Source organism: Pygoscelis adeliae, unplaced genomic scaffold (assembly GCF_000699105.1).
Source record: "Pygoscelis adeliae isolate BGI_AS28 unplaced genomic scaffold, ASM69910v1 Scaffold113, whole genome shotgun sequence".
NCBI lineage: Eukaryota > Metazoa > Chordata > Aves > Sphenisciformes > Spheniscidae > Pygoscelis > Pygoscelis adeliae.
In genome coordinates, this window is record NW_008825108.1 from 14846502 (window position 1) to 14867456 (window position 20955).

The window sequence follows — 20955 nt, forward strand, 5'->3', positions numbered from 1 at the left end:
AAATACTATAATCAACTTGAAAAGAAAAAGCAGCTTGAACTTGTTAGCAAAAAATATGGAGACAATCTGTGAAATGATTCAAAGAGGGAGGGAAAACAGACAGTGGGCAGGGAAAATGATTTAAAGAACAGCATTTTGTACAGAACAAAGAAAACTGAGATGATCCTATCTTCTCTGAAGAGATCAGAAATATTAACTCAGCTGAGAATGATTTCTAGCCTACAATGAAGAGCTACATATTGGAGATTCAGTCAGAAAAAAAGAATAGTTTCAAACCCAGAGGCTAGACTACTTGTTTTTCTCCCTTGCAACAAAAGTACTTCTGTCAATAATACTTGAGATGTGAAGTTCACATGAAGAAGGCAGACCAGAGCGAGTACCGCATTGACAGGAAGCGTTAGCTTCAATTAAAGGTAACTGTGATCTCACAACCTTATTTTAATTGCAGTTCAGGACTGCCAGTTACCAGTGTCTGAGTGCATGCAGACTATAAGACCTTGCTTTCAAATAAAAATGTTGACTAAATCAAAAAGAAACTGAAAAGTGAAACAAGAAGGCTTGTGAAATGTAGAGACTGACATGTCATGGCATGACTCCCTGCACTTCAGCTTACCACAAACACAATAACGAGGCCCTGTGACTGTTTATTTTAATCAGCAACTTTCATTTCTACCACTGGTCAAATTTGTATTCTCTTCCTTCTTCTGTAGTCCAGTTATTTAAAACTTCTAGTGGAAAAGGGTAGGAAAGACTTGACTCCAGTGATCGCCTGAGTCACCTTCCAGCTGCAACTATAATTATTTTATATGTAATCAGGTTCTTATTCTCCAATTTTTCTCACACCTCTGTTACCTCATGCCTGTTAGATGCATACTGCTTATCTAATACTGGGTATAATACATTATGTTTTACATATGCAGTTTTCAGACACATTTAGAATACACGTTACTAAGAAGAAAAACAATTATTTTTTCTTTGTAGTGCCATAGTTTGATCAAATTTAAGTCATTCATAACATCAAAGTATCAGAAAGGAAAAAAGACAGTGCAAGTTAAATAGGAGTATCAACTATAACAGGATAGCTTGCCCATCTAGTAAAATAACATGTCTCATAATTTATTCATGTGGGCTTATGAGAGAATGACATGGATCTCTTCTGTAAGTTTCCCTTACAGAAGAAAAAAACCCTCAATTCCTGTAATTTGCCAAGATCCATTGCATTTCTGCTATTTGATGCAATGGCACTATTTGTCCAAAGAACTTTTTTATTAGGATGGTGCCCATATTACAGGGAGACAATAATTTTCTCCTTATACTGCCCGCCATTTGAATAGAGTTTCTAAGTTTTATTCAAACTACAGAAAAAAAATTATTCCTTTATCTAAATCCCTTATCCTTGACCTCATATTTCATGTTTTCATCTAAAATTGTTATTTTACCTTATGGGAAAAATGCACAAAACTTGCTTCTCTACACATTGGTCTAGAATATACTGGATATCTTTACTTAATGCCAGTACAGTCATTCGAATTAGACAAACTCAGTTGGGACAAATATTAAAAGTGTCAAGTGTAGCAGTAAGCGGACTGTGTTTACTTTCATTGTTTTTAAAGTAATAGAAGACAATGAAGGGCCCACGCCTGTCTAAAAAGATGGCAAAAGACACATCGTGCCAAGAGACAGGAAATGTATTTCAGGACTACAATAAAAATATTGAGACACTCTAAAATCCTTAGATTTACCATAGCAGTATTACCCTCTGCACTTTAATATATAGTTTCACTCTGAGAAGTGAAGTATGCCCCAAGTGGCACAGCTCACCCAGGTTTAAATTATTTTAATTCCTCCAGGACCTCGTGTCTAATGTTTCTGACTGGCCAAGCTGCAAGTCTTCAAGGGCAACTAGCCAGTAGAAAACACCAAGTGCAGAAATTTCAGTGCAATTCAGGCTGGCTGAATCTGGGACCTATTGTCTTAACTTCCAAGATGAAAGAGAAAGGATACTCAAATTGAGAGAGAAAGGATAATTACATTTTTCTGGTAAGTTCTACCGTTCAAAATGAAAAACTGAGATCTTTTTGACAGATCACAAGAAGGTTAGGAATATCTAAATTTCACTTGCTCCTTTGTGTGGCTTTGGGTCCACATTAGTAAGAACTGTATATAGGTATAGGCCCTCCTGCACGTAACAGAGGAGTAAGAATTCACTGCTGGGTACGGCTTCTTCTTGAGTGGGTTGAGTATTTCCATCTTCCAAATCCACCCACTCATGAGACCAAATAATTTGGCACTTGATCTTGATAATACAATCCTCCTTTTCCTTCCTCATAGTCCCTGATCAGTAGTGAAACAGTTAACACGTTAATGTAAGTAACCACTGAGAACATTCATCTCAGACCTGCAGCAACTCAGATGTCCTAACAGATGTCATGGCTTTAGTTCCACCCTGTTTGCAGTTCCAAAGTTTTCTTTGCAATTGTGAGAGCTAGATGCCACAGGAATATGTGAAAACTTTGAAACCATAAACGGCACGGAACCAAACGAAGACATCTGCTTAGTTTTCAGAGAATCTGAGATGACAGCTCTGAAATGTGAGCTGCTCCAGCTGATCTTACAAATAAGATGCTTTCTGCTAGCCACAGACTGTGATACAGCTATAATTAGACGTCAGTTTCACACAGAGAATCCATTTTTCCCTGCATGAGTTTTTATAGTCAGCTATAAATAATGAGAACTTAATTTACATTTCTGCTGTTAATGTCCAGGACTACAAGCCAGTTTTGTTCCTCCAATCTGTGCTGACTTCTCAGCTACAACTAGACTAAAAAACAGTAGAAGGACTTGTCATTAAAATAAATCCACAACTCCATACACTTACCAGAAATGCAACTGATATTAGAATATATTATATATACACATATATATTATATATGCAAAAATGCATGCATACATACATATATATATAATGATTTATACCAGACTGAGTGACTGAAGTTCTTTTTTATGGCTATTATCATTGAAAACACCTGATCATGAAGTGGAAAGAAAATATATGTAAAACAATTTATGCTATCTCTTCCAAGTTTGTAAAAAAATGTTGGCTATTTCATGTACAGAGTTTGATTTGGGATGTTTATGGTCTGAGAATCTGAAGCACAGATGTTCATTAGTGTTAATGACACCTCTGTGATAAAATGACACATACGTATAGAGACACCTTTCTGACTTACAGCTACCTAACAATCCTCAGGACAACCTTTGCTTCTGATAGTAAAGGTATCAAAATTCATAAAAACTGTGTGCAAAAATGTGAAGAACACCTTGCTTGGCAGAAGAACGGCATCATAAAGAACTAACTATTACTGAATTCAAGAATAAGGAAGATAATACGTTCCCCTCACTGAAATATCCCCTAACGGCTCACTCACAAGACCTGTGAACCTGAGGCAGCAGGAAGCCATTTGCCTCTATATTCAATCTGATACTCGAACCAAGAAGTATACAGAGGGTATTGTCAGTCATCTGCCTCCTATGCACAGTTGGCTTGCAAATGAAATAAATGTGATCAAATGGGTAGCAGCCATCAGCAGTGAGAGCAAGAACGCACCTATTTTTTTTAAAACAAAAAATGCACGTGGCACAGGCAGTAAAAAAAATCTCCTTTGCAAAAGTGCTGGTTTTTCTACTCCAGCTAATCAGTGCTAGTGCACCTGGATTCTGAATATTTATGACAGTGACATACATCTGTTAAATGTTCAGAAATAATTAGACTTTGCTGAAGCAAAGCTAATGAATTCCCCTGGAACTCTGTGGCAAAATAAACAGATGAAAGGTATTAATAAGCATTCTGGATTCCTTTTAAAAAAAAAACAAAAACAAAAACAAAACAACATGACCCACAAATGTTTTCTTCCAGCACTGATTAATACTTTGTATAGCAATGTGTAGTCCAAGATTTTCTGTCCTTACCACTGCAATTTTCCCATTTGCAACACTGCAAAATCCACACATTAACAAATCATGCAGTTTCATTTTACCTTTGCCTGCACCTACAGCAGGACGGAGAATACCAGCTTTAATGGAGGAAAACAAGAATAGGAACACTATATAATTAGATACAACACCAAAGGGAACATACATCTATAATTTCATTATAAACCATGAAAGCATGCAGACTAGATAAAATGTATTAATTCAAATAAATTAGAAACAATCCACTTACGCTGAACACTGACAGACTATTACAAGACAAAAATTAATATACATGCATTTACAAAATTTTATTGCTTATGCTTTTTAAGATTCATGATTTAAAATAAATGTTGTTCATATGCAACCTTAATACACTATTAGAGAAATTGCACTGCATACCAACTCATCTATAGCAATTCCAATAAACTATAATTTTGCTAAGCATAAAAATACATGGAAAAGATGGTATCAAAATACACTTTTAATATTAAGATGTGCAAAATCATAAAAGGCATTCCCCCCAAATTTCCCCTTTGCTTTAAATTACTCTTATTTTATTAAGCTTTCATATTTAAATAAATAACATCTTCAACAAAAGAACTGCCAAAATCAGACGTCTAGAATGGCTATAAACGTAAAAATCAATAGTGACAGGATTGAACAATATACTTCAGAGTATTTAAATATTATACAGTGTCACCAGTTACTTGGGGCCATAGATTTATTTCTGCAGCTTTTTTGAAGTTACAGTTTTTGCCAGCTCTGTGAAAAAAGTTTAGACCTCACAGAAGCTGTTGCATACTTCAAAAGAGAAATAATTTCCTCTAGCCCTAAAGCTGCATCTTTTCAGTATTGTTCTCTGTGACCAGAGATGGTCAATGAAGCAGAATAGGTGAATGGAAGAAGACCACTTCAAATGTAAAGTTACATGAAACTTTGAAGCCCAGAAAAGCCAAAGTCTTAGATCTTGTAAGTTTATATCAAAAAGAGGGGCTTTACACCTCTTTTGGGGCTTCCACTACAGTAGAAAACTTTTGCACATCTTTTCTTAAAAACTATTTAAAATCTTTTATTAGTGTATAATACAGTTAAGAAAGTTCTAGTGAAAAATCTTACTAGGGGCTATTTCCTTAATGGAAGGAAGGAGCAGTAATATTTTTAATAAAATTTGTAGTGGTTTTTAAACTCAGTGGGTTTTCTTTATACATACCCTTCTTACCTTCATCCATAATTGTTACTGCTTCCTCAGTTATCTGACTTCCTGATCCAACTGAAGTTTGTGCGTTAAAATAAAACTTGTACCGTGTGCTGTAATTTAAATTTTTTAATATCAAGCTGCTCTCGTTGGCAGGAATTCTTATCTCTACCAAGGGACCTAATTCATGTGTGTTGTTAACTGTTGTTACAAGAAAAAAAAAAAGATCTCGTTAGGAAAATTGCCTACATTATCGTTGTGTTAAAACAGGCTTTTTTTGGCTGGTATTTATTTGTTTCGTTTGTCTGCTGCATTGTTCATTTCAGGTTATATGAATGATAATTTACAGTTTCAAAAGAAAGTCACCTTTTTGAAAAAGGATCTATGCGGGGGGGCTAAAATTCAACAGGGAGATGGGAAACAGCTACAAGTTTTATAAGTTCAAGTTCCATTCTCATAAGTATCTGAATCCAAGGCAATGAGTCCACATCAAATCATCGGAACTTAGACACATTTGAAACACTGATCATTAAAAAACTCTGAAACTCTAAACTAGCTGTGTTATAATAAATTCAGTATGTTTAGGGAAAAAATTACTGAAGTGACTTGTATCTAATGCCAAGGAACAGTGGAAGTTGGTAAGTGGAAGAAAACAAACTTCCTTAACCTGTGGAGGTTAAGGAGCACACGAATCTCTCAATTTCCAGTGTCACTGCTGACAAATTTCTGGACAAGTAAGCAGTGGCACAAGGATCCTAAGGAAGTGATTGTAGCTCTGATATGAGTAAATGGCACATTATGAATTTTTCATTTCAAAATTAGAATACCATGAAAATTGAAGAAGCAGACAACAATATAATTGGATGTATTTCGATCTACTTCTAATGATATTTTTTCTGCAGTTAGAATATAGGATTTGTAAGTAGTATCTTGCTTCTAACTTGTCTGTCAATTATATGTAGGACTTCACCTCCATTTTTCTGTGAAGCATGGTTTGAAGAAATAAAAGTAATGGAAAAATGCTAACCTTGTACTTGAGCAAGTGAAGTTTTCCCAATAGAGTCATCTATATTGTCAAAATACTTAATCTTTTTCAAACTTGTCATCTACAATGCAACCATACCTTCTGTACATTATAAATTTAATGTAATTTTTTCTTAATAAATGGTTTGCTATTTGGTAGACATATTGTCTAAGTTAGACTTATATATTCATAATTAACTTACTTGGCTGAAACTTCAGTATATATGATGTCAAAACACCATTTGGATGTGCAGGCAAACCCCACTCCAGAGTCAGAGAGTCCAACGTTGGGTTAGTAATCTTCAAAAAGGAGGGTGAGCTAGGAACTTTTGAGAAGAATATACAGTAAATACAAAGTAGATTAACTTAAAGCAGCTCATGAATTATTAATTCTTAAGACTATTACTGTATTGAGCCAGATTATTATTTTATTATGTCCAAGATGCAAATTCAGCAATTATACCCTTAGTGTTCTATTTCTGAATATACCACGTTTAGTTTATTCTTCAGCTTCTCATTTCATACCTCCTTCAGGGGTCTTAAATACTTTGTCTGGGCTTGCTGGTCCTTCTCCTTTACCATTAACGACTCTAACATTCAGCTTGTAAGAACTATAGGGCTCCAGCCCTGGCAACATTCCAAAAGTCTTGTTTCCCCTGAAAGTCAAGATCTTTTTTTCTACATGCCGCCTACTCCTTCTGGATAGACTCTGCACTTTCCAGTAGTAAACCTAAAGACAAAAGAAAATCTACAGTGAGTGTTTAGGTGTTCTGATTTTACAAACTCTTAAGCTTTTCCACGAGTATCCATGAATTGTAGGTAGGAATAACTGCAATTTTAGTAAGTTCAGTTGAGACACAGCATAGAGCTTTCCTGCTCCAGAAACAGACCTTGTCCAGAAACATTCATGTCTACATAACTGGGTGAAGACTACCATCTGCCAGTTCTGCTAATGCTCAAAGCCAGTTTGACACAAATTCTGGTTTGGAACTGCATTAGTAAGCGATGGTTCTCATGTTAGCAAGTCCATCGGAGAGGCAGGACTCATTCAAACCATCCGTTCTTGCAGTAAGATGTCTACACAGCTTCCAAAGCAGAGTTGCATTGCTACCTTGTTATGTCACACACCTGACAATGCTATTCTCTGTGATGTGGGAGCCAAGCAGATATTTTAAATGGGAAAGAAACCAGAAGATTTGTCTGGGCTAGAAAAACACACACGTTCTGAAAGGACTCTGAGGTTATAGTCATGGATTGATCTCTGCGCAGGGACAGGGAGACTATTCCTCCATTTATGTGACAATTAGATCAGACCACAAAGCTGATTCTGGTGTCCCTTTTGCTGATTGAGTTTCTAAGAAACTACAGATGAGCCTCAGAGGTAATTACCTTGACTGCAGTCTCTTTACTACACAGTCTCTCTACCATGCTATCTGGAAAGATATTAACAGTTACCCCTACAAAGACTTGTGTTACTACTAGGATTGTCACCTTCAAATACATCAATGTTCATTTTTCACAGCATAATTGTCATGCATGTATGATCACACACTAAAACTGATAAAGCAATGTAAATGGGTAAAATTCTGGTGCCATTTAGGCCAACTGCAAAACACCTCTTTTATTAAGGAAGCTGGGATTTCACATATGAATTAAAAAAAGGGAATTGTTAAGACTTATAAAGCCCAGCTAGATAGCTTATAAAGCCATGTTACACTAACACCAGCTTTCTATTGCTAACAACATATCATTTCACTCTAATCACTGTTAAGTGTTTTACATGGCTTGAGTTAAATGTTTTTCAGCACCACCAGCTGTCATCCTGTAGCTCTCATCCTACCAACTAGTGTAGAAAGCCGTTTAAAAGCTAACAAAAGCTTGAAGTGTTGGTACTATTAGTATTGAAACTCATCAGCTATAGTTCATGATATTTTAAGAATTGTTAGCCAGTAACTTTTCACAAAGCACATTATTATGGTTGGGTCATCACTTGTCACTAGCCAGGCTGAAATTAAAAGAGAGCTTTAATAAGCTCGGTTTGATAAGCAGTGATTTGGAAGAGGAATATGACAGTAAAAGAGATTACATCACATTTTTCACATACTGTATTGAATAATCACTGAATTCATAAGAATAACAGAAAAAAATGGCAGAAGTAACAGTGAAAAGAATTCTTTTTAAAATTTCTTCTTAGGTTTGAAATGCTTTATAGTACCACAGTATATCGAGTAACAGCTAGATTAATACAACAGCAAAATATGAGTGATGTGCTGTAGACTGCTGCTAGTTAGATGTCTTCTTGCTTTGTTCAAACATTTGTCTTCATGACATGACTCTTCAGAGAAATACCCCTCTCTTTATTAAGAACTGTGTGCCTAATGCAACACTGCATATTGGGCTACCGTCTGAAATAATTTTATTAATTACGAAAGCCTGAGTTTGCTAGTAGGATTTTGCTGATGTGTTTAGAAAGAGATAGTCACGTGCTTTGTAAGCTATGTCAATAACGAAGACATTTAAAGCGCACTTGGCATCCATGAGAAGTTTTCAGCTTGAATTCAGAGAAAGCTTTATAACAATAACTATCCACTAGGTCTTAGGACTTGTCATGCCTTGCCTAGTTTCTAACCTATTTTAGCTTGATTTAGCTGTATCTGCAAAAATTAGTTAAGAAACTTTTGCTGCATCTGCAACTTACTGAAGGATATACCATTGTCTTGTTTGTCCTAGCCATAACAGCAAAACTACTCAGTGGTCAGGTCTGTTGTCAATCCTGTGGTCTTGAGCTTGTTTTATTTATGATTATTGACTAACTTACTTTAGCTTCAGTTTTGCTTAGCTTTGTGTAATTGTGTGGTTCTCCTCCCCACAGAAAAAAATCATACTGTATACAGAGAAGGACTAATACACTAAACAGAAGTAATCATGGTATGACTAACCCCTTAGACCAGCTGGAGAGGAAAGTGTGCAACCCATTAGCAAATACAGGACAGAAAACAACCCTCAGAAAGTCTGAGGAAAAAGAAATCTCCATCTAAACTTGGGATGATGACAACTCACTGTAAACATGCCTTTGATGGGTGAGAACTTAACACCTGATGTATGGGCAAACGTTTGTGTCCATGGATTTTTTTGTATTATTACTGATCTTTAACAGAAATTTGGTGATTTGGATTATGAGCACTAGTGTTGCTGTAACTGGATTAATAATAAGCATTAACTTCACTAAATTCTAACTCTTTAATCCTCACATAATGGGACGTTTTCTTTTGGTTGCCCATTTGTGTGTGAAATACCAGGTTGATATGAGACTGTCATCTAACAGGTAAACATCTAACAGACTAATAAGTCCTGTTTTTCAGCTGAGTTTATTATCTAGGGCAAAGCACCACACTAACTACAAATACTTATGCTAGCTCATACAGAACTAGCTTGAGTTTCTCTGAACCGTATTTTGTGCCAGGTAAGTGACATCCACATACCAGGAACTCGCATTCATGTGGTAACCAGCTGTAACGCACTGAAGTTTGGTTTCAATGCTGTTGAATGCTAATCCTCCATTTTATAAGTGTGATGTACATTTATTCTCCTCCAAATATTCTTTACTCTTTTCATTTTTCAAATATTTCTTTTTCCTCCTTTCATTTAAACAGAAGTAGTTTAAATTTGTCTTACGAAGTAACCCAGTTCAGGCTGTGTAACGAGTCTGTTTTGTTAGAACATATTTATTAGTATACTTGTAGAGGAGCAAAGAAGTAATTATTTTTTATTTTCTTCTATCGTTGCATAGGAAGTCAGTGTATCCTCTCATTCCACTCTTCTCTCCACAACCAGTCTACCATGCAGATTCCACTCTTGAGCTTCTTCTGATGGGCTTCTAGTGCAACCTCTGAAGCAACTTTTGCCATCAGATTTTCCCCGTTGTCCAGGGACACCCGTTGCCCCAGTTTCTAATCTTGAAGTCCTTCTGTCTCCCATTCTCTATTAATTGCAGTCTTTTGTCTTCAGCACAGCCTTCTCAGCTATCATCAAAGCCAGCACATTATCTTACACTAAGCTTCCTTCAATTATATGTACACTCCAAATCTTCTGCCATTTCCTATCTCCTTAAATTGAGCTTTTAAACTGAGCTTTTTCCTGGTCCCCAAAAAGACACAGCACCCAGCATAATCTAGCAAGTGGCCAATTACTCAGATTTAAAGATGTGATTAATCATATTATGGCAGAAGATGAGTAATCTTAGCATTAGACCTAGAAGAGACTCCTACAGAAACTATTCTCCTCATCCTCTACATATCCTTTTGGAATAAGATCTGTAAAACTATTATCATTTTTTTAATCTATATAATGTGTGCAAACTTAATTGCAAACACATCCCGTTTTTCTTCAAGGACAATGTCACAGGAGGCTAGTGCTACAAGGCTGGAACATTGCTGAACTTTAAATCAATTGTATCAATGCTGTTGTTCTTGTCAGCAAAACTTGTGAGCTCACTGAAAAGCAAGAGTCCTCTTCTATGTCAGTTACTTCAATCTGAATACAGTCTCATATAGGAAGAGTGATCTATTTTAATAAACAAGGAACAGCAAGCTTTTGACTGTACTTACTTTGTACCCTTGAAGGTGTCCTCGGACAGTTTTTAGTGGAACGGGGTCCCAGTGCACCTTTGCCAATGTGCTGTTAATAACATGAACCTGCACATTGCCTGGAGCAACCATCGGCACTGTGTGGAAAGGATGCAATAAGTACCTAGTTAGAATGGCACACCACACTAACATACTTTTTCAGAATGAGTCCTTGCATTGCACTCAAGGAGTAGGTTAAAATGTTCCTATGTTAAAAAGCTGACCTCAGGATTAATATTACAGAGTATTATGAAGCCTTATTATCTCCAAATTACCTCATTTTAATTAAAAAAATAACTACTATCCCCCCTTTTCAATATTTTAATATTTTAAATACCCATTTAGGTTACACATTTAGTTGCTCTTAGTAGAGTTGAGTCAAACTACAAAACTTACAGTCTTCCCCTGAATGTCCAATCACCTCTGATGGCTCTGGTGCATATCCCAGGTCATTTAAAGCTTGTACTTTTATTTCATAGGGAACAAAAGTTGGTGTACCAGACACAATATATTTCGATACGTTTGCAACTATAACAGATGTCCATTCATCATCAACATCTTTCTGACGCCAGCTGACTTTGTACTGAAGCCCTGGTCCATTAGACTGAAAACCTTTTAAAGACTGAAATGAGAAGAAATATTTTTTAAAATATTCTGAAGCATCTGAAAGATCCAAAGTCACAAAGGAAATATACTGATTCTTCTTTAGAATTTTACTGAAAATTTACCACTGTGTTCTGTGACAGAGAAGCACTGCTGAAATTTCCAAGCCATGCAATTTAGGTTTTACAGGAGGTCGGTTTGGTTGCTTTTCATTCATTAGTAAAAATTACATTGAATGGTGATCCTGGCTAATTCTCACGCAACCATACATTGTGATTTCTGTATACATATTTTGTTTTCAAATATTTCTTAAGAAGTGGAAGAAGGAAAAACAGACTTACACCAAATCCCTATAAACAGTGTTCCCTAGACAATGTTTCTTGCCTGATGGAGATAGATGGATATCATGTCTCTGATGATAGAGAAAACTTTTCCACAGAAGTTTTTTAGTGGAAGAGTGCACAATAATTTGGTTTATCACAAAAGTTGAGGGTAGAATCAGGATTCACATTAGAATTCATTCTAAAAATAAGACTCTACTTGAGATAAACCACCATTTCATATTTAAGTTTTCCTAAATTGGTAGCAAAACATCCTGTATTGCCAAATTCATGCCTTATCTTGAGAAATCACTCAAGGAAAATACAGCACCTTAAATTTTTTTTTTTTTTCATAACGCATGCAGCTTTTCCCTGAAAATGAAGACAGGGAAATGTCTGGATTTTACTCATTTTCAAGAATGTTTTAAGCAAGCAACGCATTGGGTATTCTCATAGCATGTTCACAGTTAGATCATTATTATTTCTCTAAAAAAATGCTACTCACAGACCTGAAAACAAACAAATAAAACCTCCAAAAAACAAACTTACCTCCCATGTTATTACCAAATTATCAGGTTCTGAGCCTATCCCTTGTACATTAGAAGGATTTTCATCAGGGTCTAAAAATAAGATATTTACACATGAATAAGAATGACTGCTGTTTGCATTCCAAGCAAATTCAACACCATTCATAGTATAAATCAATCACTGGCAAGCAGGAATAGTTATTTACTTGCAGATTTTGTCAGGTACTGCTCAGATGGTTCACTCGGCTGACTTCTGCCAATCTCATTGACAGCTATCACACGGAATGAGTAGTTGACGTACGGAGACAACTTCAACTGTACTGTTGTCTGAGTTCCAGGAACTTCCGTCTGGTAATGCCATACCCCTGGTTCGTGCAGCCCATCTTCATATTCAATCACGAAGTCTGTAAACAGAAATTGAATCCAACTTTATGTCAAAACTTGCAACACCTTCGTAGATCAGCGTAGGCATTTCTGAATGAGCTAATCAGAAAGGAGTGATCCAATCAATGTTTTTAAGAATCATGGAAATTGAAATATAAGTACACAAACCAGAACAAAAATCTATAATGTGGATCTCAGAAGTACTGCCTAGGTAGAAATACAATAGAAACACACTTACTTTTATTATTTGGTAATCTCACTAATGCAGTTACCTGTCAGGTAACACGTTATTACAAGAGCTCTCTCTCAGATACTGGATTTTAATGTAACAGGAACCCTTGAACTATCACAGCAAGAAAGTGGGACAAGATTGGAATTTTGATGTAAAAGTAATATTTGGCTGACAAATATATTGGTCTTAGTTGTATCAAGCTGACAGTAAGTAGTACCTGTACAATATTAAAACTGAGTATTCCATTTTCCCCAATGAGACTGGCTTAGTGAAGAACTATTTAAAGTCAAGAACCAGTACTTGAGGAAAGTTTTCGAGAGCGCTTTTCAGTGTCTTCAAATTAAGTCAAGGAATGTATGTTCAGAAGCTAAATTTCTTGAGAGTTCTCTGTGTGAACATTACAATGATTACTATTAAGATCCTACAGAGTATATAACCTCAGGGATAAATAGGTTTGTAGAACTCCAAAAAGAAAATCATATTCATTATCAAAGACAAAAGGACATTTTTTTTCAACTGTGAAACAGCCAAAAATGCTTCCTGGCTCTTAGGTAGGAGATACAAATTTTGAAGCACTTAAGAGGAATTGTTAGGATACAGTAAATAAATGGGAGAAAATGTGTAATCTGAGTATATTCCATGGAACCTTAAGTTTAGATATACGAAATTTACATGAGCATCAAATGTTTGTGTGTGGTGTAACAACATTTTTGCCCTATCTCATGTATAGGTGTGAACAAGAAGCCAGAATATGACTCAGAATACATCCTGTTTGCACTACTAAAGAAATTCTGAGGGGCATCTAGAAATTGCTTTTAGAAGAATACTTACAGTACCACACAGAAATAGTCCACAACAGTCAAACTGTTAGCCAAGATGTTCAAGAAGTAAAATAGGTAAGTAGTACTAATCATAGCCTTCTGGACTTAAGGCTTGCAGATTTCATCCTGACCTGAGGAGTAAGAAAGAGGGAAAACTGGCCCCAAATTACTGCCTGAGTTATAGCTGGTGTTCTGTGCTCAGAGATAAAGGTCTTGGGATGGGATATTTTCTGGACCAAAGTCTTTGTTGAAAAGGTATGAATATTACATGCTAAAAATAAAAGCACCCACAAAGTTTTCACTACTGCTTTTTTGCTTCTCTAGTAACTAGCATTCTGCCTGCAACTCTAGTAGAAAAATTTATAGGAGACTTCAAGGGAAAAAAAAAAATCTATTTGAGCTTTCAGAGAGATTCTAGCATGTCAATCTTATTACTCGTGTAAAGGGATCACTCATAATGAAGTGCTATCTTGGAGTCTTGATCTGCACGTTGAAGTGATAGCAGCAGCAGTAGCAACAACAGGCTTACTTATGAAGCAAATGTCTTATTTTGCAGGCTATCAGGGGACCACACAGCAGTATAAGTTATATCATAATTAAAACCAGCATTATTTAGTCAGAAGAGTTCAATTTCCAATATCAGAGTGCATGCAATATCTCGCTTCTAGAAAAACTCTGACATGAGCCAACACCACCCAGTATCATCTCTTTTGAAACAGCGTGACCTCATTCCTATAGAAAGGCAAGACTTGTGTCTTCTGGTCTGGAAAAAAATGAAAATACTGATACAAGAGTATATGAATTAGCCATAACTTAAATACAATTCAACTATTTACATTGAACTTCTATACATTATATTTTTGAATGTATATTACTAGTTGATATACATTAGACAAGTCTGAAAGTGTAAAACTTCAGCAAAAGCTCTTGGTGTTTCATTAAACTGTAATCAAAATCTTTGATGTGTTCTGAAATTTGTGAAATTCTGTTTTTACAAAACTTCCTTTCCAGATGCCTGATTGTTATGGTTTGTGTTCAGTGTTGATACTGACCAGCATCAGACCCTGGAGAGCAACACCCAATAAGTCAGCCTAATTCATTCATTCCAAATATAATCTGTACACTGGTCTTGGTAACTTGTGACAGTTATTAACTAAAAATACACTGCATAAATAATTAAATAATTACATTAAGTTGCTCATAATGAAAAAGTTGCCCCGACAAATCTTTCTGATCCTATTATTTTTTGGAAAACAAACAGTAACATCCTTCTTCCTTCCCCCTAAATTCCCCCTCCATCCTCTCTGCTCAGTATAAGCAAGAGTATCTTTCATCATGTTCTGCTGGGAGGAATGATAGCATTTAAGATCGATTTCCTGTCTCAGAAGTTTATAGATGTTTATCTTCTCTGTCTTATGGACATGCTTTATTCCTTCAACTGTCTGGAAAAACAGAAAAACTATCTGCATTATATTTTCATGAAGAATAAGTTTCTGTATCAGCAGTGACGGATAATCTCTCAAGATATTGGTACTGATGCTAATTCAAATTCTTGGGAATTACAGAAGAGTTAATGCAAGACGTTAGTAGCTCTCTCCTTCAGAAGCATACAACTAATGAACAAGCCTACTCTCTACATATTCATAAGACTGGACCTTGTCAGACAGAGCTCATATCAGTATCAACTTCTATGTTAACTAGCACAGGCTTTTGGATCAAAAGCTCAGCTCTTTAGGGCAGTAAATAAGTCTTTCTGCTTGGTTGTACAGTAGAGGACATTTGGTGAATTTTTGTTATGTAAATAGATGGCAACTGTAGCGAACGAATTTACCATTCTTGCATGCTGCACACAAAATCTGTCTCAGAACTCTTTGGAATCTGAGAACAGTTAACGTAAGGCTGTTAATGTAATGTAATAGATACAAACAAACGTACTTGTAATGGGACTGTTATTTTCGTCTCCTGGTATCCATGAGAGTTCAACACTTCTTTCTAGCTGACCTGTCAACTCCAAGTCAAAGGGTGGATTTGGCCGAGCTGTAAATCAAATAAACACAAAGTAAATAATCACACCAGAATATGCAGTTTCATCTTTGAAAAAATCCTTACATTCCAATCAAAATAATTCCACAAATGCAGGGTAGGTCTACTCACTTAACGTAAGCATGACTTAATGACCACTAGCATGCAATTGTTACAAAACAGAGATAAAATGGAGAACTGATATATCTGGAAACTTCTATACATTAACAAGAATCTATATTTGATTTTGTGTATGTCTGACTGCACTGTGATATAAAAATGTAATGAGATGCAAAGAATTATGAAATGCATGTTTAGGTTATCTTTGAATGATTATGGGTGGTTATCTATTGTAACTAGAAATATTTAATAAAACATGGAAAATAAAGAGGCATTCACATCAAAGAAGCTTTTCTAGAATCACTACAAGTATTTTACATGTGAATTCAAAACAAGTATAGATCAAATAGAAACTAATTGCAAGTTACCAAGTCATTTATTTTTTGCTGTACTTTTACAAAATCCTGAAATACTATGCAAGCTGTTAATATACATCCTTATAATGCATAAAGATGTAATTGTCCATTCCAAATTGCTGAAAATAATTCATTATATGATTTGTTACACAAAAATCAAGACTAATGAGTAGGTTTATTTAAGAATACATAAGCATTTTCACTGAATGTGATAGGATTTACATAAAAGTGCTTAAGACGCTCATACTAAAAAGTGTTTTAGGCATATTATATCGCATTTTAAACCCCAAATTCGGAAAAAATGCTACCAAATTAAAGGCTGTATACTGTCAAATTTAAGATTGCACCTGACTGACAGATTTTGGGGGGAATTTCAGCTTTGATTTTAAAATCCTTATTAGCAATTTCATCAATCATAAATCAATCTGGTCAATATGGTCCTATCCATTTTATGAGTGAAGTAAAATGAAGATAAACTATGAAATAAAGTACACCAGGCCTACAAAGTTGTCACCAAAAGCAATGTAAAAACATAACATAATTTGGTTGGTGCAAGTTCTTTGATAGTGAGCCTTAATTAAAAATAATTTATCTCTGAAAATCATTTATTCCCTAAAATACAAAGCAGCCTGCACTGTAAAATTCCGAAGTCCAGTATTCCAGTAATGAAGCAGTTGGTAAAATGGGACGACACACACAAAAAAAACCCACAGGAAAAAGGGGGTGGGGGGGGGGAAGATGTTGCACTTTGCAACAGGCAAATGAGAAATATATCTGGCAGATGATGTAGAAAGAGAACTTTGTATTAGTTTACCGTAAATGATAGCTGGAGTTGGGGGAGCAGCTGAAAAGAACATTAATATAAAGGATTTAATCAGTTAGTAGCCAAAGAAACAGAATACTGTAGGTAGTTAAAGACTATAATTATTAGAGACAAAGAAAAGTTAATCTATTTAGAGTAAACGGTTGATTTTAAATAATACATTGATAATTTTTCACTGAAAAGTTATAAACGTATTCTTGAATATTTTATCCATTTTTTTAATATGGATAGATCAAGAAAATAAATAAAGTAAGCAATCTTACAAAAACTTTTAAGTAAGTAGTAGAGGTTTGGCGTATGTCATTCCTGGATAGGCATAAGATCACAACACAATTTTAAAAGACAAACATACTTGACTTTGAATCTCAGCTTGAACTCAGATAAGAATCATGTTCACTCTGCAATATGTATTCTACTGTGTTAGCTCAGATGTGATCCAAATAAAAGCCTATACAGCACGAAACTGAACGTGTCCTGTTGCTACTGGACCCTTTTGTAAGTAGCTGATTCAAAGGCAAACTTTAGGGTAAGACTGTATTTTTAAAAAACTGAAACACATTTACAAATACATGGCATTTCCTTTGTTCTGTCCTAGAAACCAAAACTATGTTTGTTCTTTTCATTTTAAATCTAGTGCTGTTTTCATACTTAACAGTAATTAAACACAGTTCTGCTATCATAAAGTTTGAGAGTATTCTTACCAACAACAGTAAGCACAGCACTTGCTGAAACACTGTCCAGGGTAGTATTAACTATGCAAGTGTACGTTCCATCATCTTTATCAGTTACATTCATAATGGTCAAGTTGTCTTTACCAACTAGAAACCTGTAAATACAATAGATTCAGCCACTGATTTTTCCATAACTGGTACTGTTATAAGAAACTTGCGTAAGACATTATCAAATCCCATATACTTGTGTATTTCAGCAAATATCTAGACAGCAGTGTAAGCTATGGGACTATGACAGCCTCTTCTACATTGCTCTTGACCATGTTCCCACAGTAACCGTCTATCCTAATGTGCTTTTATTTCCAAATATACTAAAACAACTTTTAATTATCTATGATCTAGAGCAAAATAGTCTTCCATTATCCCTTTGGCTTCTTATGCCAATTATCTTCTCCTTACAATTGATATACATGGTCAATGTGCACAATTAAAAATTTTTACATTTCATTTTATTTTGAATTCTATCTTAGTATTTTCACCACACTAGGTAAGTCCTTTAGTCACCAAATATGGGATAGTGATGGTATTTATTAGTTGTCTTTGGAAAATGTCAATAGGTCAATATGTTCCTTTCAAAGATCAGGAAAAGGAGCAGAAAAAAGAAACTAGAAAATTAAAAATAAAGGAAAATTATTTTGTCCATACCTTTCATCATCTGGCAGTTCATCATTGTCCTTCAACCATATAACTGTTGGCAATAAGGTAGAATCATGTTTTATTATACACTCAAATGAAACTTGGCCATATCTCTGAATCACTTTGTATTCTGGCTGTTTAATTATCATTGTTGGATCTGAAATTTAAAATGGCTATTAGATATTTAGAAAGTCTGAAATTCTATACTAACCTGTGATGAAAGAGTGATTCATTTCTTACCTTTAACTTCCAATTGCACCTCATTTTGTATCTTTCCTAATTCATTCCTTGCTACACATGTGTATGTACCAGCACTATCCTTTTGAGCCACCGGAATTTCCAAGGTTCCATTATCATGGAAAACGTATTCATTTCCACGCAAGATGCTACCTTTCACTCCCTTAAACCTTTATATAAAAAGTAGTATCATTATCCAACATCATAGTTAAATTCTGTTGTATTTTAAAAAATACAAACTTTGGACTGCCACAGTAGAAAATACAAACAGAATCACTTAATGAAATTTAAACTTGACTCTGTAGGTATAACTTAACTGTTGTTACATTAAGTATATGTAATATTGTATTAGCGTATTGTAATTAGCATATATTTAAAAATACACTATTTTAAAATTGTTAATAGAGTAAAAGTAGTTTTAAAGCTTTAAATGTTTGTTTCCATAGATATAACTGGCTCTTTTTACATAACTTAAGCACCACAACTATAGCTTACCATTCAATTTCAGGCTTAGGTGAACCAAAATAAGCACAGTCTAGCAATGCAGGACTATCTGCAATGACTTGGTACAGTTTATTAGCAGGAGTTAGAATTCTTGGTGGCTCGGCTGAAAAGACAAAGATATCTGGATATAGATACAAAGATGCAAATACAAAATACTAAGACATCAAGAATGGCCTAAAGAATTATATGTTAACATCCTTCTCTGAAGTTATTTCTGGTCTCAGTCTAGGTCCAAATACGTTCTACTGCCAGCAGCCTGAGGAAACATTAATGTAGGAGAATTATCTTGTGCAAAACAAATGCTTCTTTCCTGTCTACAGGTAACAGAGATGGGCACCAGAGGCAATGATTTCATTTGGAAAATTTAAATCAGAATATACTTCAAGAAGAGAAACTCCTGGGAACAGACTGAACTACATAATTCCGAACGAACCTGCAGGCAGAAATAAGCTAAGATATATTTTTGGTGAAACACCTACATTTTTTAAAGGAACCATGGAACCAAAGTGAGTTCTTTCATTTAAAAGACACTGTCTCTCAATCAAAAGATCTGCCAGTTCCTGCAGGAGAGTCTTTAGAGGTCATTCTGCCTAGGATTTTGCTACTAGCTTTGTTAAATTCAGTGAGAAGAATTAGACAGGCCACAATATTTCATAACTAGAAACATGTTCTTGGGAGACCTTCAAGACAAATGCATAATCATGTCCCCTTGCAATAGCAACTTAGAGATAAACTATTTTAACTGATACAAAGCATCCACAATCAATGAAAGTGTACTGAAATATACTAACTTAAGGAATATTAATTCCTGCCTTATTTGTTATGCTTCCGTTTGCTCAATTTACATAAACCAACAAAAAAAAAAGAGATAAAATTTATTCCAAGTTTTCCCCAGCTTTCACAACTATCCTTCTTATTTAGGAATAGCGAAAGTGAAATTCAGGAATATTCTACATATTCTACAATGTATGCCCTTGCCTTTTACAGGGCTCATGAAATACGTCCATTCCCACTGAAGACCTCAAGCAAGGCTTGAGCATGCAATCCGTGTAGTAGCAGGAGACAACTGAGTATGCAAGAAAACTGAAAAATATAAAATCTGTTTCTTACCCAGAATATTCACAAATGCGTTTGCCAGCAAGTATCCATATTCATTAGAAGCATTGCACTGATAGACAGCACTTGACCTTTCTTGCACATGTGAGAAAATAATGGTATCACCATCTACCTTTCTGCTAGGATCTTCTGGGGCAACTGTTGGTGTAAAGAAAAAAAAAAAAGTGTATTTCCTAAACTGCTGTTGGATGATATGTTTCATACTTCTGAAAAGAAGAAACAATTTGAAAGACCAATATGTCCTTTCTTCTATTTTCCTGGGTGACTGTTCACTGGTTAAGATGTGAATTTCAATATCATTACGGAAGTTCCTCCAAATTCTACAAATATTTAACTCAGGATGGTAGAGTTCCCATTTTTTGAGGGTTTTTTGTTGTCGTTTGTTTTTCAAAGAAGTGAAGCTGACATATTTTGCATGCATTACAGAGGAAAAATACTGATATGACAAGATTCAGGCAAATACAGACACTACCTAGAAAAAATAAGGAAATATTTCTGAGTGTCAAAAGAAAACTATGTTAGAATGACATTGGAACTTTGCAATCCTCTGTGACTTAAAGGTTTCAGCTTTTCAAATCAGTTGTTATACCATAAATAATTATCCAAATATAAAAATAGCCTTTCTCAGTTGAAAACTATCTCAGAGTAAAAGGTAAGTAATTCTTTCACACAAAATCAAGAGCCTTCACAAGAGCAGTGATAGTAATT

At 35.1% G+C, this 20955-nt stretch overlaps 1 protein-coding gene across 8 annotated transcripts in view; it reads right to left on the reverse strand.

Annotated features, from left to right (window-relative positions):
* The window catches only part of NRCAM (neuronal cell adhesion molecule), a 71644-nt gene that overhangs the window by 24256 nt on the left and 26433 nt on the right, over window positions 1-20955 (reverse strand). For 4 of the 8 annotated variants that reach the window (XM_009327624.1, XM_009327622.1, XM_009327619.1 and 1 more), the window contains 15 exons: window positions 20242-20385; window positions 19123-19234; window positions 18631-18797; window positions 18400-18547; window positions 17725-17849; window positions 17015-17044; window positions 15638-15739; window positions 12472-12669; window positions 12288-12358; window positions 11212-11437; window positions 10798-10913; window positions 6716-6920; window positions 6394-6516; window positions 5192-5368; window positions 4038-4073 (listed from right to left, as the gene is read on the reverse strand). In XM_009327624.1, the coding sequence (XP_009325899.1) occupies window positions 4038-4073; window positions 5192-5368; window positions 6394-6516; window positions 6716-6920; window positions 10798-10913; window positions 11212-11437; window positions 12288-12358; window positions 12472-12669; window positions 15638-15739; window positions 17015-17044; window positions 17725-17849; window positions 18400-18547; window positions 18631-18797; window positions 19123-19234; window positions 20242-20385 (1980 nt within the window). The remainder of the gene's footprint in view (window positions 1-4037; window positions 4074-5191; window positions 5369-6393; window positions 6517-6715; window positions 6921-10797; window positions 10914-11211; window positions 11438-12287; window positions 12359-12471; window positions 12670-15637; window positions 15740-17014; window positions 17045-17724; window positions 17850-18399; window positions 18548-18630; window positions 18798-19122; window positions 19235-20241; window positions 20386-20955) is intronic. The other 4 variants (XM_009327621.1, XM_009327625.1, XM_009327623.1 and 1 more) reach the window with 2 other exon arrangements.